Below are 25,427 nucleotides of genomic sequence, written 5' to 3'. Positions count from 1 at the left end.
TTGACGTTTTGTACGGCTGGATTACTTGCTAGAGGACTGGAAGCAGAGGTTTGTTAACTAATATCTCTGGCCATGTCCATCATGGACCTCCTGTCTTATTTCTCTGTGGTGCAGTTCTCAGCCTGTGGGTCCTGCTCCTTTGGAAACCTCTGTCTTCAAAAATATTTACATTATGATCCATAACATTAGCAAAGTTACAATTATGAAGTAGCAACAAGAATCATTTTATGGTTGGAGTTACCTCAGCATGAGAAATTGTTATTAAAGGGTCACAGCATCAGGAAGGTTGAAGACCGCCGCTCTGCAGGCTGGTCTGGAATTTGCCGTGTAGATTAGGCTGGCCTGGAATTCAGAGATCTTCCTGCCTCTGCCTCCCACATGGGCAAACTAAAGGTATGCACAGCCACACCCAGCTATAGCAGGTATTTAGAAGTTAGTATATAGAGTGATCAGGATTGTTAACTTTTGTGAAATAAACTAATGGTGGTATTTTCTAGCCAGCTGTTGATTGGGTGATTAGTGAATTAAATTGTTGAACAATTTGGAATGCTTACTGAGTATGAGGCTGTGCAACAAAGGGTGTTTTATGCGCTCGACAACCAGATTGTTCTTGTTCTTTTGGACTTGCTTGTCCAACAGAAAAGTCCTCAGGGCTTTGTGGAAGGAGTCTACTGTGTAACCTGAGCAGATCACCTAGAGGGTGGCTGTGGCTGAAGTGCTCAGCTCCTCTGGTCTCACTTTAGAGCAGGCTGCATTCCTAACAGGTCCCAGGACAGTGATGTGGCACCCAGGGACCACATTTGAGATGAGCTTGTAACCAGGCTACCTTTCTTTTTAGATTGGCCAGGTTTCTAGAGAGACTTTTTACTAGATTCAATGGGGTTTTCAGATTCTCTAAGTTGTTTTTGAGACAGGGTCCACCATGTAGTCTTGGATCCTGGAACTGCCTATTTAAGTCAGCTGACCTCAAGTGCTCTGAATTTTCATTAAATGACTTAAAAGGAAGATGTGGCGGTGGGACATAGGAATAGTTGTTACTACTTGTTCTTACTTCATTATATTCAAGTAACAGTACAAAGTAGTTTATATAGTATCTCACTTAAATATGTTAGTATGTGGGGCTGAAGAGATGCCTCAGTGGATAAGAGCACTGGCTGCTCTTCCAGGGAGCCAGGTTCAGTTCCCAGCTCCTGTATGGTGTCTTTAAACCAGCTGTAACTCCAGTTCCAGGGGATCCAATGGTGTATATGTGGTTCACACTCATATATACAGGCAAACACCCATACACCTAAAATATGTTAACTTTTCAACTATGTAGTATGATCTGGGAAGGATAGTACATGCCCATCGATGGGGGGATGGGGGCTGGGTTGTGTGAGGGCAGTCAATGTGAGCCCTGCCTGGGCAGCCTGGTGACATCTTCCCTATGTGCACAATCACAGAGGTCACTTTTACCTTCTGCCATGTAGATCCTGGTGATTGGCAGGTCGGCTGCAGGCAGCTTACTTGGTCAGCATTCTTCCTCAGCCAAATTTATCTCTTTTCTCTCTTATAAGCTTCTTGTTTTATTGTCTTATATATATGATTGTTTTGCCTGTATGACTATACTACATGTGTCACTGGTGCCCCCAAAAGCCAGAAGAGGTTGGATCCCTTGGAGAATGTGTGCTGCTGTGGCGGGGCTGGGATTCAAGCCTGGGTCCTCTGAAAGAGCAGCCAGTGCCTTTGATGACCCCTTTGTCAAACCTGTCTCCAAAAATATTACATTACAATTCATAACAGTGGCAAAATTACAGTTATGAAGTAGTAATGAATATAATTTTATGGTTGGGGGGTCACCACAGCATGAGGAACTATATTAAAGGGTCATAGCAGTAGGGAGGCTGAGAACCACTGTCTTAGAGACATATACCCAGTTTGGTATGAGTTGATTGTACCTGTTGCATTATTTCAAAAGGGGTTGTTTGTTGTGTTGGCAAGCAAACTATGGAGGGTAATCCCAGCACTTGAGAGGCAGAGGATCTAGGGTGGATGGAGTTGGGTGGGGTGGGGTCAGGGCCAACCTGGCTATAAAATAAGACCCTGTCTCAATGTGTCTTTGTTCTGTCTGTCTGTCTGTCTGTCTGTCTGTCTGTCTGTCTGTCTTCGTCTTTAAGAGCACTTGTTGCACTTCCAGAGGACCTAGGTTTCATTTTAGAGTCCACATGGTGGCTCACAACCATCCACAACTCTAGTTCTAGGGTATCTGATGCTCTTTTCTGACTTCCTCAGGCACCAGGCCTACAGGTGCTGCACACACACACACACATACATACATGCATGCATGCATGCATATATACATACATGTAGACAAAACACTCATATGTAAAAATAAATCTTTTTTTTTTAAAGTTTCTAAATTTTATCATCCTAAAATATAACCAAATTTTAGCCCTAGAGTTTGTCTAGCCTGGAGTTTGTAAGAGCCAGGGAGTGCAGATCTTCCTAATATGAATGAAGAATAAATCTACCTGGAATGCTTTCATGTACATTTGACAGAAGTTAAACCATATACTTGAAAGAGATGGCTGGGTGGTTTAGGGTACTTGTTGCTCTTGCAGAGGACTTGGTTTTAGTTCCCAGCACCTACATAATGGCTTGTAGCTATAACTACAGTTGGGGAATCACACACACATAAAGTGCACAGATAGACATGCAGGCAGAACATCCATGCACATAAAATACATCTTTAAAAAATACACTTGAAGCATGTGAGGGGCTGAGACAAGTGTTTGTCCAGAATTTATGAACAACCTAGGCTACATAGTTTGAGGCCAGCCTGGGCTCTAGTGTGAGACATTCTGTCCTGTCTGTGTGTGTGTTCTTTTTTCTTAGAGTTGATATGCAGACAAAAATGATATCACTAGGGGCATTCTTTTTTCTGTATCTCTTCCTGGCTCATGAGGTGGACAGTTTTTACTCTGTCAGCTGCATCATGACCTTCTGGAATAGCCATACCTGTGAGCTAAATAAACCTTTTCTCTTGAGTTAATTATCTCAGGTATTTTATTAGAATAACAGAAGCTGACTAAGTAAGAGTCCAACTATTTAGTCTAGGATTTCTTTTGTTTTGTTTTTTTTAGAGACAGGGTTTTTCTGTGTAGCTTTAGTTGTCCTGGTACTAGCTTTGTAGACTACGAAGCTAATCTCAAACTCAAGAAATTGGCGTACTTCTGCCTTTTAAGAACTGAGATTAAAGGCATTCACCACCACACCCAGACAACCTAGGATTCTTTTGTTTGTTTGAGTAGCCTTGACTATCCTGGTACTCCCTTTGCAGACCCACGAGGCTGGCCTTGAACTCACAGTGATAGAGAGTGGCCTTCCCCTGCCTCCCAAGTGCTGTGATTAAAGGCATGTTCAGAGAGAGGCTCCCAAACCAGGATTCTACCCTCTAATCACTTAACCACTCAACTGTGGTTAATCTTGAGGCTCAAATCAGGAGGGGTTTTGTCTGTATTTCTTGTTAATAGTTTGGTAGTTGCTTCTGGGTGGAGCCTAAATACTATGGGATTTGTGTTAAATTTTACATGAAAATTTCTATTTGTAGCATTTAATACTAAATTTGCGTAAGTTAGCCCACAGATTTTGATCCCAAGATTCTGTATAAGCCATTTTATATGCACTCAGTACTTTGTGACTGTACTGTCTACAGGAGTACATTCTAGAATGAGAATCCTGTAAGGGAGCAGACCAGAGCCTACTGCTGTAAGACTTAACCAGAAGAGTCATTTAAACTGGGCAGTCCTTTGTTGTGGGAGGCCTTTGAGGCGGTTTGGTGTTCTTTTCACATTTTGTCCCCAGCTCTTCCTCTGCTTTATCCAGCCCTTACCTATCCTAGGCCTGCTGTGTTATTCTAGCTTTACTGGGAGAGGAGACTTAGGAGTTTATTCCTCTCTTAAATTACCAGAAGAAAGAAGATATTCAATGATAAAGTATCTTTTACACATTATGGTAATGTATTCTACTTTCCTTTCCCCTTCTTATTAATTTGGTTTTTCTTGACACAGGGTTTCTTTGTATATAGCTCTTGCTGTCCTGTGGCTCACTATGTAGACCAGACTGGCCTCAAACTTAGAGAGACCTGCCTGCCTCTGCTCTGAATGCTGGGATCAAAGGCATGTGTCACTACTCCGGCTTTTTTTTGTTTGTTTGTTTTTTGTTGTTGTTGTTGTTGTTTTTTGTTTGTTTGTTCCCAAGCGCTGGGATTAAAGGTGTGCACCACCACCACCCGGCACTACTCCGGCTTTTAGGTCATATTTTAAAGGCACTTATAGGAATGATTCTTCGGATGTATAATCTTGCGTATATTTTGTTGTGTGGCCTTGGGTAAATTATTTAACTTTGTATGATTTTGGATAAATTCTTTCTTGTGCCTCTGTCACCTCATCTATAAAACTGAATTGGTGATAGTGGACATAACTATCCTACAATCTGTTCTCCTCTTTTTGTGTATATCACTTGTCTCTCCTGCTCCCTCTACTGGTAGTCCCAGGCATTTCCATGCTGTTTTTGGAACACTTCAGGGACACTCCAGGGCTGTAGCTAGTCTGTCTAGAACTAGAAACCCATACACCAGTGGACCTTTTAATACAGTTCCTCATGTTGTGTAACCCCTAACCTAACCATAAAATTATTTTCAGTGCTACTTCATTTTGTTACTGTTATGAATTGTAATATGTTTTCAGGTGGTCTTATGTGACCCCTTTGAAGGGTTTGAGGCCCACAAGTTGAGAACTGCTGCAGTACAGTAAATGCTGACATTTTAAATTTTTGGTCAAAAGTTACTGTATTCATTATGCTTCCTATGTTATACTAAAACTCCTTGACTGCAGGATTGCTTTGCTTACCAATATTCTAAATATCTAGAAAGAAATAATTTATCTATTATAGATGGCCAATAAGCAAATATTTGTTGAATTACTAAGATATGATGAGATGAATAAATAGGGTAAGTCTGACAAAATACATAAAAGTCAGTTACCATGATAGTTCAAGGTCCACCCCACCTCTGCCACTGTACCTTCTGGATTTCACTCCAGTGAGATCACCTTCTTTCTCCTTTCTTATTTAAAACCTCACACGATTTCCTTGTGTGTGGTGCTGGTGATTAAACCCTTGCCTAGACATGGGAGGCAATATGGGCCCCATATTTCCTTCAGAGCGGTATCTGTTGTGTTTGCTTCAGTTTTAGTTGTTGTTGTTTTTCTTTTTTCTTCTTTTAAAACAAGGTCTTATTGTGTGGCTCTGGCTGGCTTGGAATAGACCAGAGTTGGCTTTGAACTCACAGAGACCTGTTTCTGCTTCCTAAAGGCTGGGATCAAAGCTGTGCACCACCACATTTAGACTGATCTCTTTTTGGGGGTGGGGCTGGGTGATGGTGGTTTTGAGACAGGGTTTCTCTGTGTAGCCCTGGCTACCCTGGAACTCACTCTGTAGACCAGGCTGGCCTCGAACTCAGAGATCTGTCTCCGAGTAAAGATGTGTGCCAGCATGCCAGGCCAGACTGACTGCTTAAGTGAGGCATGACGGAGAGGAAGATGGCCGGCTGAGGAGAGACACTGTGGAGCTAAAGGGGAGCCTCAGGGCAGCAGAAGTGTGGTGGGAGAGGCTTTAGCAGCTCTTCAATCTCTGTAATCCTTATCTATAAAAAAGGAGTAACATCATCTCCCCCTCATTGTTGTGATGTAGGAAAAATGCCTATGAAGGAAATGCTTTCACAGTCCTTCCAGACTGACTGTAGGGCTTCTTTAAATGTTAATCCCACCCGAAGATGACTTTTGTAGTTTTTCTGGATAAAGTATTTCAGTGCAAAAACTGAGTTAATCCAAAATCATTAATTTTGTTATTTTCACCATTATTACTTATTAATTAATTTAACTTTATTTTTGCCATGCTGAGAATTGAACCCAGGGCCTTACATGTGCTAGGTGAGCAGTTTCTCTTTGGTGTGTCTTACTGTTCAACTATACAAACAGTATTGAACCAGACAAGTCAGCTTGGCCATTTGTTTATTTAGCAGTTGACACCTGATGCATACAGAGTTCTGTGTACTGATAATATAGACTCTTGAGATGACCCTGCTTTCTTGGAGCTCATCAAGCAGAGCTCATAGGTGAAGCCTTGGGGAGACAAGTGCAGGTGTGGTGCGAAGGACAGCCTGGTGAAAAGAATGAAGAAGAGACATTGCTATTGCCAGGTGCGGTGGTGCCTTTAATCTGTGCCTTTAATCCCAGCACTTGGGAGGCAGAAGCAGATGGATCTCTCAGTTTGGGGCCAGCCTACATAGAGATTCCAGACTAGCCAAGGTTTTATGGTGGATAGAGAACCTATCTCAAAAAACCTGGGTGGGAGGAGTAAAAGTTGCTATCGGCCATGATGCGTCAAGGATCTGGAGCTGTTTTTTCAGTAGTCCTGGCACATGAAAGGAGGCGTAGGAGACGAACTGTGCAAACTGAAGGCCGTACCCTCCGCCTTTGGCGTGTGTGTGAGGAGCTGAAGAGGCTGTATTAGAGAGGGCTGAGACACAGGCTGCTCCCAGGATGAGAGCAATATGGTAGAAAGGGAGGAGTGATGAGTTTGAGAGACTGAAGATGAAGCCCAGATTGACTTAAAAGTGAGGGGACATGGAGAGGAAGGAGCAGTGGATGATGCCATAGTTTCTCTGTACAAGACAGAGATGATGGTTTACAGCTGAGAAGAAGATAGGGGTTTTAGGGAGTTTTGTTTCCCTATAGCAGATCATTTTAACCTTGGAATGATTGATATTTTGAACAGTTTTTGTTGTTGTTAGGGTTTCTTGGCTTTTGTCTAGTTTGTTTTGTTTTTGCTTGTGGCTCACGATGTCTCGCCCAAGCTGGCCTCTTCCCTCCTTAACCTTGCCAGTAGCACAGACAGACATGTGCTACTATACCAAGCTTTGGCCTGCAGTTCTGTGATTTATTTAAATATTTTTTATTATACTTAATTATTTCTTGGTAGCTTGTTGCATGTGCTATGGTGTCTAAGTGGAGGTCAGAGTACAACTCTGAAGTTCTTTCTCTCCTTTCACCTTCAGTCTTGGGGATCTGTCTCAGGTTTGTTAGGCTTGCCAGCAAACGCCTTGGCTGGCTGAGCCATCTGGCCCATTCCTATGTGTTGTAGGAACAGCCGGGTATTAGTAGCATCTCCTCAACTTAACCTCTGAAAATGTCTCCATCATTGCCAAGTATTCGCTGTGGAAGTAAAATTCCCTTCCCCTTAGTTGAGTTACAGTGCTTTTCTGGAAAGTTCCCTTTATTGAAAATCATTTGCCTAAAAGGTTTATACAAAGACAATTTAATTTAAATAAAACTGATTTTCCAAGAACTAATTATTTACCAAGTTTATAATAGATGGTCTTGGATGGGACTAAAAAATTTCTCAAGCTGGGCAGTGGTGGCCCAGGCCTTTAATCCTAAGCACTCAGGAGGCAGAGGCAGGAGGATCTGAGTTCCAGGTCAGACTGGTCCATAAACCTAGTTCCAGGATATCCAGAACCATGCAAAGAAACCCTGTCGGGGAAAAACAAAAACAACCAACTAAAAAAACTTCTCTCAAGATGTATGTTTGTCTAGTTGTGTCTTTCCATCCATCTCTCTCTCTTTGAGACAGGCTTACTATATAGCTCTGGAACTTTCTGTGTAAGCCAGTCTGGCCTCAAATTCACAGAGATCTGGATGCTTCTGCCTCTGAGAGCTGGGATTAAAGGCTTGTGTCACTGTGCCGACCTATATGTAGTTAATTTTTTGTAGAAGAAATGCTAAACACTTTAAAGGGTTGTGAGAAAGCTAAAGGGATCCTGATTAACATCTCTTCTCTTCACATCTTTTGGTCCTGCCCATCAACCCTCCTAACTTCTCCATATTCTTTCATCCTCACCCCACCCCCACCCCCTTTTTAAAATGCCGTGATAGAAATCAGGGCCTTGCACTCGCTAGGCAAGTACTCTACCATTGAGCTACATTTCTGGCCCTTTCTCTTTCATTTCTGACTTTACCATCTTTTAGTTGATTAGATTTTAAAATCTGATTATTAATTTTTCTACAAAGTTGTATTTATGATTAGTACTTATAATAAATTCAATATATTATCTCTTCTGTACATAGGTATTTTCCTAATTTGTCAGGTTTTTTTTTTTTTTTTTTTTTTTTTTTTTAATTTAATGGCAAGGTTTGTTATGTACTGGCTGGCCTACACAACCTGAGATGTAGCCCACCAGGTTGACCTTGATTTGTGCCAGCCTTCTTTCTAGTTCTGGAACCATACCTGGCTTACTTAGATCTTTTTTAAATTATTTAAAAACATTTTTTGTTCTAGAAAGCTTTTGCGCTGGGTATGGTGATGCATGCCGTTAATTTTAGCAGTGAGGCAGCTGAGGTAGACAGGTTATAAATGCAGACCAGTGGAGGCTGTATAGTGAAGGCCACCTCAGGACGGATAAAAGTACAATATGGTCTGACTTATACTGAGATAGACAGGCTGCCATGATGAGGAGGTTGTGGCAACCCAAAAGCTACTGTTTATTCTTTGAGTTGTTTTGATAATGAACAGCCTAGAGAGATCAGTGGCAGAACACTTAGTGACTGAACGCAAGGACAAAATGGAAAAGACACAAAAGTCCAAACAAACATCAGCAGTAAACTCTGAATAACTAAATATACTGCTAGTGGTATTTGATCACTACTACCAGTTTCACATACACTATTTGTGTATGTGTGGAGGGGTGCACTTGTATCTCATTACATATGCAGATACGCGTGGGAGTTTATAGAGGTTAGAAGTTAGTTAAAATTCCTCGGGTCTACTCAGATGCTGTCCACCTTCTTTTATTTTTGTGTTAATGTGTTTCACATTTCTATATGTGGGAATATGTGTGGTGTAGCAGACATGGTCAGAGGACGATTTGTGGGGAATCAGTTCCCTCCATCTGCCTTCCCAGGCCCTGGGATTAAACTCCTGCCATCAGGCCTGGCAGCAGGCACCTTCACCCACTGACCATCTCACCAGTCAGTCCTTAACTTTGTGAGGCCCAGAAATCCTTGTACTTCTACTCCCTCAGCACTGGGGTTACAACTTGAACCACAGTGCGTGGCTTTTTTGTGTGGATTCTTGGTCTCAGCTCAGGTTCTCATGGTTGCACAGCAAAGCACTATGCTTTTGTTTTCTCTTCAGCTTGAAAGACAATATTTTAAAAAATACAGTTGTTCCAGGCATGGCCTTTAATTCCAGCATTTGGGAAGCAGAGGCAGATGGGATCTCTGAATTCCAGGAGAGCCAGTGCTGTTACACTTAGGTACACTGTCTTGAAACAAACAAACAAACAAACAAACAAATGAATGAATGAATGAATAAAATATTATATATTACATGTTGAAATATTTGGAAATATATTAGATTTGATTTTGGGTTTTTGTTTTGTTTCCAAGACAGGGTTTTCTCTGTGTAGCCCTGGCTGTCCTGGAACTTGCTCTGTAGACCAGGCTGGCCTCAAACTCAGAGATCTTTCTGCCTCTGCCTCTGCCTCTTGAGTGCTTGGACTAAAGGCGTGTGCCACCATGCCTGGCTTGGAAATATATTAGATTGAATTAGGAAAAAACCAAAACAACAACAACAGCAACAAGAACAGCAACAGCAATAACAACAACCACCACAACAGCAGCAGCCCTACCTGTTGAGCATCCTTAATGCTAAGTCAGACATTCTCTGGTGTCTGAAACCTTTTAAGTATATACTTTTGGATGAAAGATGCACAAATTAGATTCTCTATATTTCTTAAAAGAAATTATTCTGGGACTGGATATTCAAAAGTTAAGAGCCACCTAAGTTTGGTTCCTGTCACTGATATGTGGCTCACAAACACTCCTAACTTACAGGAGATCCTTGCAGAGAGGAGGGACACCCTCTTCTGTCTTCCATGGGCATGAGGCACACATATGCTCATACATACATGTGGGGAAAACATAGAAAATAACTAAATCCAAAAAAGAATTAAAATGAAGAAAGAAAATACAAGATGATGATTCTTGTATGTGGTGGTACATGCCTGTATTCCCAATACTAAAGAGTTTGAGACAAAGTTTGTAACCAACCTGGGTGCAGCAATGAGTCCGGAGAGGTAGGAGTAAATGAAAGGGGGAGGGAGGAGAGAGTAGATTCTGAAGTTTTTATCTTTAACTGTAATATTTGTTGGAATAGCTGCTGGGAGATGGAAGCAGGAGGATCAGGAATTCAGTCATTCTTCAGTTATATAGTAAGTTTGAAGCCTTGTATCCATAAAAGGTGTGTGTGTGTGTGGGGGGGGAAGAAACAGGTTATTTAATACACTGCAAGGAGAACAGAGGGCCAGCATGATAGTAATGGGATTATCAGCTGGGTATGGTCTGTGATTCTGTAATTCTTACCCCATCAAGGAAGGTCCATTCTTTTGTTTTTGAGACAGGGTAGGTTGTGCTAGAATTGTGTAGATCAGGCTGCCTCGAACTCACAGAGATCTGCCTGCATCTGCCTCCCAAGTGCTGGCATTAAAAGCATGTATCACAGGAAGGTTTATTCTAATCCTGGTTTGCTAATAGTTTTTCTTTTAAGCCATAAATTGGTCAGTGTTATGGAGTCCTAAAATGAAAGTGAAATAATATCCTAACCACCCAACCTCAGACAGAGTCTCCGTGTAGCCCAGGCTCTCCTAGAACTCACTCTACTTTCACCATACTGGCCTAGGTCTCAGAGATCTATCTCTGCCTCCCAAGTGTTGAGATTAAAGTTGTGTGCTACCACACCAGGGTCCCTAGATGGTTTTTCCCCTCTAGATATTTTTAAAAGTAAAAATTGACTTTGTGTATCTAAAGTACAAAATTTGAAAGAATAGCCACTTACTGTCACAATTTGGCTTTGTAGGTTATTTTTAACATTTGGAAAACCTTTCCTATGAGTTAAGGATATGGCTTATGTTTTCAGGACTAGACAAGATGTATATGGTATGTGTATTGTGTTATAAACAAGAGACTAGAGGGTCTGATGCCCTTGTTTTGCCATAAGACCTCCTTGGATCTTCTCAGCCACTGCATGCATACATACATGCAGTACACAGACATACATTTAGACAAAATAATCATACACATAAATATTCTAAAAGAATTTGTAGTTTGTAAACTTGGTGGCTTATTTGGGAGATACTGAAGTAGGACTTTCAACTTCAGGTTGAGACCATATTTGTTAAGTTAAAATAAAACTTAAAAAATACGCATGCATGCATGCATGCACGCACACACGCACACGTATTTCTAAAGAAAGTAACTTATAACATTTAGCTCTTTTAGTTGTTTTAGATTTCTTTATTTAATATGCTTCAAGGTTTTGCCTGCATGCATGTTTGTACACCATGTGTGTAATTAATGTCTGTAGAGGCCAGAAGAGGGCATCAGACCCCCTGGAACTGGAGTTAGAGATGGTTTTGAGCCAGTATGTGAGTGCTGGGACTCAAACCCAAGTCCTTTGCAGGAGGGCACCAACCATTGAGCCACTTCTCCAGCCCTACACACAGCTCTTCTAACAACAAAACAAAAACCCAACAGCAGTAAGAACAACAAAAAATCAGTAAAACTCCAAAAGCCCTAAAATGAAAATAGTTCATAAAATAAATTAAAAAAAAGAATGTAACAAAAAATAGATTTCTTACTAATTGATTATTGGTCCCATTTTCATCACCGAATGGTGACGTTTAACATCTGTTTCTATACAGGCTGTGTATGGTGAGCATCAGACATACAGATGCTGCTACAGAGAATGAAGTCTGTTTTATATGATAGTCACCTATTCAAAATATATGTTCCTTTGCTGACAGGGGTTACATTGTAGTAATTTTTCTTGCAGATGTCTAATGATTACCCCTAACCCACCAAATTTTACATCTTAGTTAAACTGGCCTACTTTAAATTAGCCTACAATTTTGCAAAAATCACTTAAAATGAACATATTTTTCTTTCTTTTCTTTTCTTTTTTTTTCCCCCGAGACAGGGTTTCTCTGTGTAGCCCTGGCTGTCCTGGAACTCACTCTGTAGACCAGGCTGGCCTCAAACTTGGAAATCCGCCTGCCTCTGCCTCCCAAGTGCTGGGATTAAAGGCCTGCGCCGCCACCACCCGGCCGAACATATTTCTTAAGAAAGTGTTGTGTTGTATATCTTGGGTAATTTAATTGAATACCTGTATTCCACACTCCCGCTCCCCACCCCCACCCCCCAAACAAGGCAGACCACACGGTGCACATGGTGTTTTTAGACTGTTACACTGTGCACCAATGACTCAGGAAAAAGTTGCAATGCAAAATTTGAAGTACAGTTTTTCTACTAAATGTACTCCGTGTATGCTTTTGTACCGTGATAAATTGGAAAAATCATCAACTGGAGTTGTCTGAGCTCTCAGAACACTAGATAGAGCTATAACACTTGATAATGTTTTTGTAACAGTCTCTTGTTTTCCTCTTAAATTTATATCACGTGCTTCAGTCCTTTAGGATTCAATGAAAGCCTTGATGTTTTGTTTCTAACCACTAGATGCTCCTAGAACTTGGCAGTACTGTGTGTCCTCTCACTTCCTTGTTTTTGTGTACATTACGTTTCAGCACATTTCACATGGAGACGGAAGGCAAGAAGTCACCTCCCGAACTGGGCGCTCTGGAGCTCGGTGTAGAAACTCAATAGCTTCCTGTGCAGATGAACAGCCTCACATTGGAAACTACAGACTATTGAAAACAATCGGCAAGGGGAACTTTGCAAAAGTGAAATTGGCAAGACACATCCTCACAGGCAGAGAGGTAAATGCTCGTGCTTGCTTTTACTGTGGTATTTGTCCTGCTAATCTTTTAAGGACCAGGATACATCAATAACAACTGGGCAGTTCTGCTTTCCTTTTGCTGTAGATGCACCAAGTGAATGATCTAACTTGAAAAATTAGTAATTCTGTGTCTTTTTTCAGTGGAAAAAAAAAATCAATAAAATTGTCTCTAACTACATGTATGCACTTCTGTATATAAGCCCATATGTTCATGTTACTTGTAGATCAATGGTTGTCTGTATATGCAGGCTTATCCCACAGGTTTCCTTCCTTTTCTGAGGATTTCTGGTAGCCATGTTGGCCAGGTTTGCCAGAAGGCACATGTTTTCCCAGCTTTTGTGATCCTGGCTGTTTCCTCTCTTGCATTCTTTATCAACATTCATATAAGGAAACCACAGAATTAACTTTCTCTTTGCATCTTCTTGTATGGTATAGAGCCTCTTTTCTGCTTTGAGTTCTTGTATCTAGGTCTTGGCACCTGTTGTCTGCCTGAAGTATTCTTTATCCTTCTTTGTAGGGATTACTTCTGAGAAATAATTGGCACACCCCTTTCCTCAAGCATTAGACTCCTTAAAAATCCTGATACCTCCCTTACACAAGCAGGTTTATCTTATTGATTGACTTGTCTTTCCCTCTGATACTCTAATGGTAAATGCTTGGTATTTGTTTGTTATATGCATAATAAATACCAGTCAGATGACTATAATTGTGTGATTGAAAGATGCTTTTTAAAAAAGATGTTCTGGTTGGGTGTGGTGGTACATACCTTTGGTCTCAACACTTGGAAGGCAGAGGCAATAGGATCTCTTTGAGTTCGAGGCAGGTCTGGTCTACAGATTAAGTTCCAGGACAGTCAGGGCTACACATAGAAACCCCTTTCTCAAAAACAAAACAAAACAAATTAGTAAACCTTCTAAGTACAACCAGTTCAGGAACCTAGTGGTTGTCTGTACTTCTTAGAGGTAGTTATTCATTTGATCCATAACATTAAAATGCAGCCAAATGGCAAACAAAACCAAACCCACGAGAGTGTTTGCATTCACACAGAAGGTGGCCAGGCTAATCAGGGCACATGGCCGACCTCTAGAACCCCACTGGCTTAGAGAATATAGAGATGGAGAAGCAGTTAATAAGAGCCAGTTCTTTTTTCCTTTGCTTTGGCTCTGAATGACTTGGAACTTGTTATGTAGACCAGGCTGGCCTCACTCAGACATCTACCCTCCTCTGCCTCCCAAGTGCTGAGATTAAAGTTGTGCACCGCTGCACCCAGCCTGAGCCCTACTCTCTTGACAGACCTCTGCCATGTGTCCGTGAGCTCTTCTAGATTTTGTTCTTGCTAGAACTTGTAAAAGGTTGGGAAGCCCTGTTTACCCTAAACTAGAATCTTAAGACAGCAAAGGAAAATATGCCTCTTGTCAGTTCCCAGTTTTAGTGCCTATATTCCTGTGGAAATGTGGAGTCTCCTGCTTAAGATCTGAAAACACCCTGAAAGGGGGAAGCCATCCCTGTTATCCTAGAGTGGAGTTTTCTAGAGATAATAAGCTCTTTTTTTCCCTCCCCTCCCCTCCCCTCCCCTCCTCTTCTCTTCTTTCTCAAAATAGGGTTTCTCAGTGTAGCCTGGCTGTCCTGGAACTCACTCTAAAGACCAGGCTGGCCTCCAACCAAGAGATGTGCCTGCCTCTGCTTCCCGAGTGGTGGGACTAAAGACATGTGCCACCTCGGCCCAGCAAGATGATGAGTTCTTGACATACCACGTTAATGCCTACCATTCCCAGTTGTTTGCTTCAGTTTCCTGAGCTTAGAGGTTAACCAGACAGACAGACAGACAGACCAACAATGTTTGCTGGAGTCTGGTCTACTGTGCTTACTTTTATTGTAGTCTTTCTCCAGAAGGTGACCATAGTGACTTAATAAGGTTTTTCTCAGTTTTCAAAAACTTTAGTCAAAATTATTTTTCGCTTTCTCCTTTCTATTATAGGTATGATCAGAATATGTAAACATCATACAAGTTATTATGTAGAAAGCAAAAATTTTGTTTTTTAAAATTTTCTCTATTCCAAGAGAATTTCTACAGTTATAGACATTAACTTTTGGCTTAACAAAAAAGAAACTTGGGCTGGAGAGATGGCTCAGTGGTTAAGAGCACCGACTGCTCTTCTAGAGATCCTGAGTTCAATTCCCAGCAACCACATGGTGGCTCACGACCATCTGTAATGGGATCTGATGCCCTCTTCTGGTGTGTCTGAAGAGAGCAATGGTGTACTCATATATATAAATAAATCTTTAAAAAAAAAGAATATTCAAAGGTTAGCTTCCAGTTAAATAAATCAGGAAATACCGTTTTTAAAAAACAGACTTATGGGCATAATAGTGATCCCTATTTGGATATTTCTAATAGCAGTACTGTTGTTCTTATCAGAGTGTACATGAGCATGGGCACGTGTTGCAGCCCGTACTGCCCGTTCCGCTCCGAGGGTCAGGGTCTAGCGAGAGAGAGAGAGAGAGAGAGAGAGAGAGAGAGAGAGAGAGAGAGAGAGAGGGGGGGGGATAAAGGGGAAGAGACGCGAAGAATGGAGACAAGACAGAGATTCTGATCAAGTCTCTTTTATTGAAGGGAATTCTGAGCTATTTATAGGCTTTTGCCACGTGCCTTGTAGGCACGTGGATGCCACGTGCCTTGCAGGTGTTGATATGACGTAAGCCTTACAGGCGTCTATAGCGTGGACAGCACGTGCACCGCAATGCCTTGCAGGCGTGGATAGCACATGCGCCTTATAAGCATGTATGGTGTAGATAGCACGTGGACAGCACGTGAACTGCATGCCTTGCAGGCGTGGCCACCAAGTGCACCTTGCAGCTGGGGCCAGTAAACAGCAACACAAAATATGTGGGATATCAGAGTGTGCTTCAGCTGTTGTAGGCTATTGAAAACCAAATCTTTCGTCAGGGTATATGGTTCCAGATGGCTGCAAAGTTGATCTAGCCGCTTTCTGCTAAAGTCGGCTCCCAACAGGCATGCACAACACTGCATGTGTAAAGATTAGAGCCACTCTCCTACCACTGTGGATTTTAGGGTTCAAATTCAGGCTGCCCTTGTTTTGTTATTTCTTCTTAAAAAATGATATAGATATATATCATATACATATGATATATATCATGTATACCACTGCTGTCTTTAGCCACACCAGAAGAGGCATCAGATCCCATTACAGATGGTTGTGAGCCACCATGTGGTTGCTGGGGATTGAACTCAGGACCTGGAAGAACAGTCAGTGCTCTTAACCATTGAGCCATCTCTCCAGCTCATGTGTGAGTGTTTTACTTACAGTATGTGCACTGCCAAAAGAAAGCTTCTAGGAGTCCCTGGAAATGAAGTTACAGACAGTGTGGGGTCTCATGTAAGTGCGGAGAACTTTTTGGTTTTGTTTTTTTGAGATCGGGTTCTCTGTGTAGCCCTGGCTATCCAGGGACTCGATCTATAGACCAGGTTATCTTCACAGAGATCCACCTGCCTCTGCTCCTCAAGTTCTGGGGTTAAAGGTGTGTGGTACCATGCCTGTCTTTTCTTTTGGGTTTTTTTTTTTTCTTTTTCTTTTTTTCTTTTTTCTTTTTTCTTTTTTCTTTCTTTTTTTTTTTGATGCCTGGGTCCTTTTCTTTAGAAGTAAGTGCTTCTAACTTTTGAGCTATCTCTAACCCCCATTATGCATATTTTTACTTCCTTTTTATACCCTTTTTTTAAAAAAAATTATATCTAGTATGTATGTATATGTGTGCATATGTATGAACATATGTGCATAAGTGCATGTGTCATTGTTCACATGTAGAAGAGATCAATTTGTGAGAATTGAATCCCCCCCCCCTCCACTATGCTTTTGGGGATTAGACTTAGCAGGCCACAGTGCCTTTGCCCACTGAGCTGTCTCACCAGTCCTCATTTATTATCTATTTGTTCTTTTAAAATATTAGTGATTAAACTCTTTGTGTTTTGGTTGTCTATTAGATCTGGGGTGTGTGTGTGTGTGTGTTTTTTGTCTGTGTGTGTGTAAGACAGAGACTGACTGTATAGCCTTGATTGAAACTTACTATGTGGACTAAGCTAGCTTTCAGCTCACAGTTATCCTCCTGCTTCTGTCTCTTATGTACTTCTGGTAACTTTTGGTTTCTAGATTATTTTTTTAAAAATTTTATTTGGGGCTGGAGAGATAGGTCAGTGGTTGAGCATGGACTATTCTCTAGAGGACCCAAGCTTGATTCCTAGTAGTCTTATCAGGTCATGTAAACTCTAGGCTAGAGCATGTGCACATACGTAGCACACAAAACTTAAATTAATAAAAAGTAAATCTTAAAAAAAAAAATTGACAACTGTGGTGGCACACACCTTTAGTCTTTGCTCCAGAGGCAAAGGCAGAGGCAGGCAGAGCTCTGAGTTTGAGACCAGCCTGGTCTACAGAGTGAATTCCAAGACAGCCAGGATACACAGAGAGACTCTGTCTTGGGTGTGTGTGTGTCTGTCTTTGTACTTATGTGGTCACAAGGGGGCAGCATTTCTTACTTGTATGAACTGTCTTTTTGCAATCTGGTCATCTCTGGCTATCTGTTTAAGTTGGAGCTCTAAGAAGTGGGTTGTGTTCATGTGTACAGGATATGGCCACTAGGCTTGCCATTGGCAGGTGTAGGGTAGTTTTACGGAGACCCCTGACACTTTATCTCTTCTCTGGGTATGTTACATTCATCTAGGTAGGGATCCTCTCTTCTGCCTGGAGCAGGGTTGGAGGACAGCAGCTTGTCCCAGTGACCACTAGTTCTTCAGCTTTGTTTCCGTGCCTCACTCCTGTCCCCTGCTGAACTCATTAATCTTGAACCCAGGGCCTTAATAAGTAGTATTTGTGTTTTTGTAAAAAGAGACAACAGAGAATCATTTGTATTTTTCTGTCTTCCCTCACTGTTTTGTGCCCATGAAGTCACAGTGAGAAGGAAACTATCTGGAGCTAGGAACAAAGCCCTCCCCAGAACCTCCCTGCTGGCACTTGGATTTCGAATGTCATCCTCTAAAAAGAGAAGAAGTGAATTTCTGTTGTTTAAGCTACAGTTGGTGGTATTTATTATATCAGCTTAAGTAGACTAGTATTCAGGCTATTGAGAGCTTAAGGGATTTAGAGGGTTTTTTTTTTTTTATCATTAAAGATTTTTTTTTATTACATGTGTGTGTATACTGTCTATGTAGTTTTGTACTGATGGGTGTAGGTGCCCAAGAAAGTCAAAGACATTAGATTCTGCCACACTCAGATTGCAGGTGGTTGTCTGTTGCTGAACTTGGTCGCTGGGAGTTGACTGAACTTAGGCCCTCTTCAAGAATACTACATACATTTGACTGCTCTCTTAATGGTTTTGGATGCTTGGACACCTCTCTGGCTCAAATGTTTGGATCAGGAGGGTAGAAGGAGTGTTTGCGTGACCTGCTCTCCTCCGTGAGCATCTTCATTTCTGTTTTCAAACTCTCACTTGGTTTCTGGAGTTAGAGTTACTGAATAAAAATTCCCAGAACTTGATACAGGATGTGACACGTACAATCTTCTTCCCTCACCTAGGGAACCTTGGTGGTTTCATTTTGTACCACTCTTCCCCAAACCCCACCCACTGCTTGAGAATGAATTGTAATCTCCTCTCTAGCCTTGACCTGTCTGATATACCACAGTGATCATACCCTATAGTCAGTCGCCCTTTCTTCCTGATCTCAAGGTTTATCTGGGGAAAAAGAAATTGAGAATTTTCTCATCAGGTTTCTTGCTGTGTATATATGTTAAATAATTATCTTTCACTCACAGCAGCTTTGAGGACTTTCATATACTTTAGTGGAGCTGTATACAACATATTTGACCTTTTTTGAAAAGTAGTCCCTGAATGAGTGATAGCTCAGGAGTTAAGAGCAGTGGCTGTGCAGGGCAGTAATCCAGCACACAGAATGCAGAGGCAGGCAGATCTCTGAGTTCAGGCCAGCCTGGTCTACAGAGTGAGTTCCAGGACAGCCAGGACTACACAGAGGAACTCTGTCTCATAAAACCCTCAAACTCCCAGAAACCCCCAAACAAAGCAGTTCCTGAATATGAAATATGTAAGAACAGAAACAGGAGAGAGAGAGACTCTTTAGGATAGGAAGGTGTGATTTATAACCAGAAGAAAGCTAGCAATTGTGAAGAGGAATATTAAGCTTAGAAAACCCAAGTGTCAGAAGAAAGTGACAGACTGCCAGGTTTTCCCTGAGAATGAAGATGATGACCAGAAAAGAAAGAAATTCCAAATACACCATATAAAAATGCTCATGAGAATAAAGTTTGGGGGCTGGAGAAATGACTCAGTTGTTAAGTATACCGCACTGTCTGTTTTTCCAAAGGACCCAGTTTCAATTTCCAGCACCCACATGGTAGCTCACAACTGTCTGCAACTCCCAATTCCAGGGGATCCGACACCCTCACACAGACACACAAAGGCAAATATTACCAGTGCATGTAAAACTAAATATAAGTCATAAAAAGAACAAGTCTGAAGAAAATTCTACTTTAGTGTACATTTAAAATGCTGGAGATCATGTTTTTTCTATGTCCTACCTCCATTTTTAATATATCTTTGTTGCTTATTATGAGTATTCAAGGCCTTAGATCAGCTCAACAAACTTAAGTACCATGCACGCTCTTTGTGTGACAAAACTTTTCCTGGGGAGACAACACACAAAAATCTCACCCCAGTTAGGGAGTTCATAACAAACCAAAGTACATACCACCACAGTCCAGCTTGGTGAATTCTAAGTCTTATTTGGGTTACATACAGGAATAGAGGTGAGGGGTTACTTCCAGGAACAGAAATGACTCAGACAGTCATATCCCTAAAGCCACCCCAGCATTGGTGGGAACCTGGAGCACACTATAAACATGGAGTTTCAGGCAGTTCAGTTGGTTGGAGAGTGTCTTCTGCAGGTGCCTGCCACTGCTGGCCTGTCTCAAGAGCCTTCTTTGAAGCTGAACTCCATTTATCTGAGAAGGACTCTTCAGGTTTTTGTTGTCTTGTTTGTTTTGTTTTTCAAGATAGTTTCTCTGTGTAACCCTGGCTGGTTTTACTCTCAGGTTTTATTGTGGTATTCTGGCAAGGAGGGGCCTAGTGAATCTGGTCAGTTTCCAGGACTTCCTGAAACTATTTTCAGTTGTTTATCCCCCTGCTTGAAGGGGCTTCATTACAGGATGGAATGTCTTGGTCTCAGAGGAAACTACCTAACTGCAGAACAACTTGGTCTGTAAAGATTAATAAATAGCCTGTCTCCTTCCCAGAGGAGATATGTATAGGTAATATTCAAATATCCTACCAGCAAATAATTTTTCTCTTTTTGAGCACAGTTTCCACTTAAATTTATATTTCCCAAATATGGAACTAGTATTTTGACTTTTTTATAAATGCATGTATATACATTCTCCACATTTCTCTCTATTCTGTGTTTCTGTGGAGCAGAAAAAAGTAGTCTTTTCACCCTGGAGTCAGAATTATTGCTGCAATGTTTCTTTTATTCCTAGAGGCTAACAGGTTCATAGCTAATCAGTAATTTATTTTTGACCAAGTTCAGTAATTTTTAAAAATCATAAGGTGTTGGTTGGCAAGATGGTTCTCTGTGGGTAAAGGTTCCTATGTCTTTGTCTCATCAAATAATCTGAATTTAATCCCTGGAACCCACAATAGTGGAAAGAGAGAATTAACTTCAGACAGTTGTCATCAGTAGCATGTATGTGTGCACATACACAGTAGGTAGATAGACAGACAGACACACAGACAGATACTTTTTGTTTTTGAAGATAGGGTTTTTCTGTGTAGTGTTGGCTGTCCTGGAACTTGTGCCGTAAGACCAGGCTGGCCTCGAGCTCATAGAGCTCTGCTTCTGGCTCCCAAGTGCTGGGATTAAAGGTGTGGTGTGAGTTACCAAGCTGGGCACAAAAATAAATCTTAAAAACATTTTTTGTACTAATACTATTAAACCATTTACTTTTTAATTTTTTTTGTTTTGGTGTTTGTTTGTTTGTTTGTTTGTTTGTTTATTTGTTTTTCGAGACAGGGTTTCTCTGTATAGTCCTGGCTGTCCTGGAACTCACTCTGTAGACCAGGCTGGCCTCGAACTACTTTTTAAATTTTCACACAAATAGAAAGTAGGATTTTTCCAGAGGCCACATGATAAGGAGTATCACAAAAGATGACGCATATATCCAGAAGTTGCCACACACCTTTAATCCCAGCACTCAGGAGGCAGAGGCAAGCAGATCTCGGTAAAGTCAGCCAGCCTAGTCTACAGAGCTATATAGGGAGACCCTGTTTTAAAAACAAAAGGAATTCCATTAAGTTTGCTATGGTAACACAATGGGTTTATTGTTATTTTGTAATGAATGGGTAGATGCTTGTTTTTATAATTTTTTTTTCATTTATGATGTGGTAAATATTGACAGATACAGCCCAGACTTAGGGTCATCAATAATCCTTAAGGATGTAAAGGCACCAAGAAGTTTGAGAATCATTGGCATGGAAAGTCTACAAGTTCCTGTCCCAGACTTTGACTGCTGTACTTTTTTTCAGTGGGTTTGCAGGATATGAGTTCTACAGGATGCACAGTGGGAAATGGGCTCTCCTGCATCTTATAAAGCAGTCTGTTTACTGATCGGCACCTTAAGTGGGAAGCTGAATTCAGTTCATACTCTACTCATAGCTGATCCTTTTCTTCTTAAGTCTCCCTCCACTTGTTAACACTTGACACACATAATCTGTAGAGCTTTTTTAAAAATTACTCTTCCCTTCCTTCTTTGTTGCTGGGTATCAGTCAAAACCCAAGGCCTTGTGCATGGTATGAATATGTCCTTAACACAGGACTTTTCTCCCAGCCTTTTTAATGCAACAGGTGATAAGCTTACCAGGTAAGGATATGCATGCATCCATTTACTAAACACTAGTGAAACTGATACCTTTCCTTTTAAGTAAGAAATACGTATTATTAGAAGCTATAGTTTCTCCCTGTGTGCTAGTGGGGTTTTGTTTGTTTTTGCCTTAAATACTATTTGCTAATATATGCTCTTTCTGAACAAAAGTTGCCAAGTGACACCTTTATTGCCTCTGTATATGTTTTGCATGGTTAGCCCACAGATTGGTTTGGAGCTTTCTTTAACAGTCTCAGGGACTGTTCCATTGTTCTTTGAGATAGATTCCTGAGTGTTCCTCAGACTGGTCTTAACTTTACTCACCTGAAGTGTCCTTGGCACTAGAAGGACAGATGCCTGGGTCTTACCAGGTCTTCTGTCTGAAGTGGGTTTCTTGCGTTGCTAGATGTTTTCAGATTCAGTACCAACTTACTTCATTACTTACAAAAGCTCTGTGTGCGAGACACTCCAACAGGTATTTTAGGCTGAATATTCCTTTCAGGTTTCTGCCCTGGGATTCCAAAGTCTGCTAAAATCAGTTTCAGTAAATAGCAAAGTAGGGATGGGAGATGAAGGTCAGTAGCAGAGCACTCGTTTAGCATGAGTGAGAGTCTGTCTAGCCAGCACTGCTACCCCCAAAGGAAAGAGATTGGCTACACTGTATATAATTTTTTGAAGTATTCATTCTGTAATATTTTGAGGGAAGAATAGAGTAGGTAATTTTACCTCCTATGTAAGTAATGAGTATTTAAAATGTTATAATATCATTTGCATAAGGTTCTCATGAGTTGGTCTTAATAATCATATAATAGTCTTATAAAGTTCTAATTGCTTTGTCATAACCAGCTGGGATTTGCTGTTTTGATTGCTTTTTAACAATGCCATATGTATGAGAATTTACAAAACTGTTACTGGTAAGTCTATAATTAGCAAGTTCTAAAAATATGTAAATACTTTTTTTCTAGGTTGCAATAAAAATAATTGACAAAACTCAGTTGAATCCAACAAGTCTACAAAAGGTATGTTGATTTAGTATTTAATATTTTTTAAAACATTCTGTTTGAATTGCTGTGTAATTTGCCTCTTAAATCTTTAACTATCAGTAGTTAGTGCAACAAGGCTTTTTGTTCCTCCAGTGAGTGTAGCTTGTTGGCCATGATGATTGTATGCTTGTAACCCCAGCACTTGCAAAGCAGAGGCAGAACCACCCCTCAAGTTTTAAGGATACTCTGGGCTTTCTAATTAGGCATCCCCTGCCCTCCCAAAACTTAAGCAAATATTTTCATAAAAATAGTTGGGTTTGAGGGCAGCTTTTTTTTTTAAATGTTTGACTTAAGAGGGAATTTAAAAAAAAACAACATATGAAAATATTTTCATTTGAGACATACACTTTCCTAAAGTGATACAAACTGAGCTCACTTGAAACAAGTGAGGCTTGCATTTCTCACAGCTCACACTGTAATCTTCAAAACTGTGTCTGTCCAGGCCCAGTGCTGCTCCCAGCTCTCAGCCATCTGTAGGTTGGTGTAGGGCTGAGGCTTCCTGCTTTGTTCTGTCCAGTTTGGCATATCTATTCAGGTGTCATCCTTGTTCAGCTGACATTTGGCATGTTGTGAGACTTTTGAGTGGTGCTTCTGAACTTACTAATAGTGAGACAAGTCTCACAGTTCATAGGAACCTAGAGAGAGCTAGGATTCCATCAGTTTCCCACAAGTTTTAACATAGCTTGTCTCAGGTTGGCTATACTTTCTCTTTGGTTTTGCTTGCTTTAGTTTTTTATTTTACTTGGTCATTGCTATTATTTATTATAAGATACTATAACCACAGCATCAAGTAAGACCTTCTATGTTTTCTGATTAGCCCAATAGTTTGATTATGCATTTTTGCACTGTCATTCATTATTGTTTATAATAATCTAGTAGTTAAAACTTAGCCACTGAATAAAGGCTTGTCCCAAAATTAGATGTATCTAAGACAAGTAACTTGATGAGTATATTTGATTTATTTGGCAATATTTAAAACCAGGTGTATTAAGTAAGTAGCTTTTTTTTTTTTTTACATGAAAATAAGTTATAAGCAGTCTTTATATATTTGTTTCATATTCTTTCATACTGTGTTGTTTTGGGAAAATTGTAACAGGATGTGTGACAGCATTGCCCATTTTTGGAGCAGTAGGTTTTTTTGTTTTGTTTTGTTTCATTTTAAAGATATATTTATTTCATTTATATGAGTGCACTGTAGCTTAGCTGTTTTCAGACACACCAGAAGAGGGCATCGGATCTCTTTACAGATGGTTGTGAGCTACCATGTAGTTTCTGGGAATTGAACTCAGGACCTCTGTAAGAGCAGTCAGTGCTCTTAACCACTGAGCCATCTCTTTAGCCCTGGAGAAGTGTTCTAACAGCTTGTTCTTTGGTCATCACTCACAATTTTAAAAGTAACAATCCCTCCCAACCCCCATTTTGTTTTTTAACAGGTTTATTGTGTAGCTGGATCTGGCTTTGAGCTTGTGGTGGTCCTCTTGCCTCTGGGTTCTAGAGTCCAAGCCACTAAGCTCCCTCCCACAAAGAGTAATCTGTGGCTAGTGACATAAAGGTTTGAATCTGCCCTGGTAGTATCAATTTAGTCACATTCTGCCATCAATTGTATAGTTAGTCCATTCATGTTACCATTACCAAAAGATGTTCACCAGCTCACCCAGGCAGCTTTGAACACATCTTAAATTGTGTTGATTTTGTTATATTCAGGCTGTCACGCTGAGTCAGATGAGTTTACTACATGCATGTAAGGAAACCTGAAAAGAGATGTTGTTTTCATAGACAAGCCATTGAGTTAATATACAATATGATAATATAAAATAAAGGATAACTGAAGATTTCTTTTTCCCCATTGTTTTTGTATTTTTACCTTCAACTAACCACTACTAGGGTCAGTTTTTAATGAATTCTGTAATGTTTTATGGATACAGTTGTTTTGAAAACAAACAGGAATAATAAAAAATCTTAGTGCTCCTGGTTTACAAAGCATTATTAGATCGAGTTTGGTTAAATAATAGGTAGTTTTGCTCAAACTTGTCATATTAAATTGAAGTCTGTCGTTAAGAAGCGAGTAATACTGGGCATGGTGGTGTAGGCCTTTAATCTCAGCTCTGGGGAGGCAGGAGCAGGCGTATCTCTGTGAGTTTGAGGTCAGCCAGGTCTAAAGCAAGTTCCAGGACAGCCAGTGCTACACAGAGAAACCCTGTCTCAAAACAGCAACCAACCAAACAAAAACAAAACACAAAACACATTTTACAGTTGTAGTAGTATGTTTATAATCCTAGCCCTGGGGAGACAAAGACAGGTGGGCTGAGACAAAGATCTTGTGGGCTGGCCAGCCCAGTCTGCTTTGCAAGTTCCAGCCCAGTGAGAGGTGTGGACCACAAAGAGTTAACAAATAAATAATAGGTTGAATAGCACCTGAAGAATGACACCCGAAGTTGTTGTCTGATCTCTAAACTTATATTTACGTCCATTTTGGTTTGTTGAGACAGAGTGTCGGTGTATCCCTGGCTGTCCTACAGCTCCCTTCATAGATCAGTCTGGCCTAGAATTCAGAACT

General features: G+C 40.7%; 1 protein-coding gene across 13 annotated transcripts in view; it reads left to right on the top strand.

The window, feature by feature from the left end:
* Positions 1-25,427, top strand: part of Mark3 (microtubule affinity regulating kinase 3) — a 90,277-nt gene that overhangs the window by 4,510 nt on the left and 60,340 nt on the right. For 12 of the 13 annotated variants that reach the window (XM_076921090.1, XM_076921089.1, XM_076921087.1 and 9 more), the window contains exons 2-3: positions 12,677-12,868; positions 22,793-22,846. In XM_076921090.1, coding sequence (XP_076777205.1) covers positions 12,677-12,868; positions 22,793-22,846 — 246 coding nt within the window. Of the gene's footprint in view, positions 1-12,676; positions 12,869-22,792; positions 22,847-25,427 lie in introns of those variants that run through there. The other variant, XM_076921092.1, reaches the window with a different exon arrangement.

The sequence above is a fragment of the Arvicanthis niloticus genome, chromosome 23 (genome assembly GCF_011762505.2).
Source record: "Arvicanthis niloticus isolate mArvNil1 chromosome 23, mArvNil1.pat.X, whole genome shotgun sequence".
Taxonomy (NCBI): domain Eukaryota; kingdom Metazoa; phylum Chordata; class Mammalia; order Rodentia; family Muridae; genus Arvicanthis; species Arvicanthis niloticus.
This window is presented reverse-complemented; position numbering and strand designations above follow the sequence as displayed.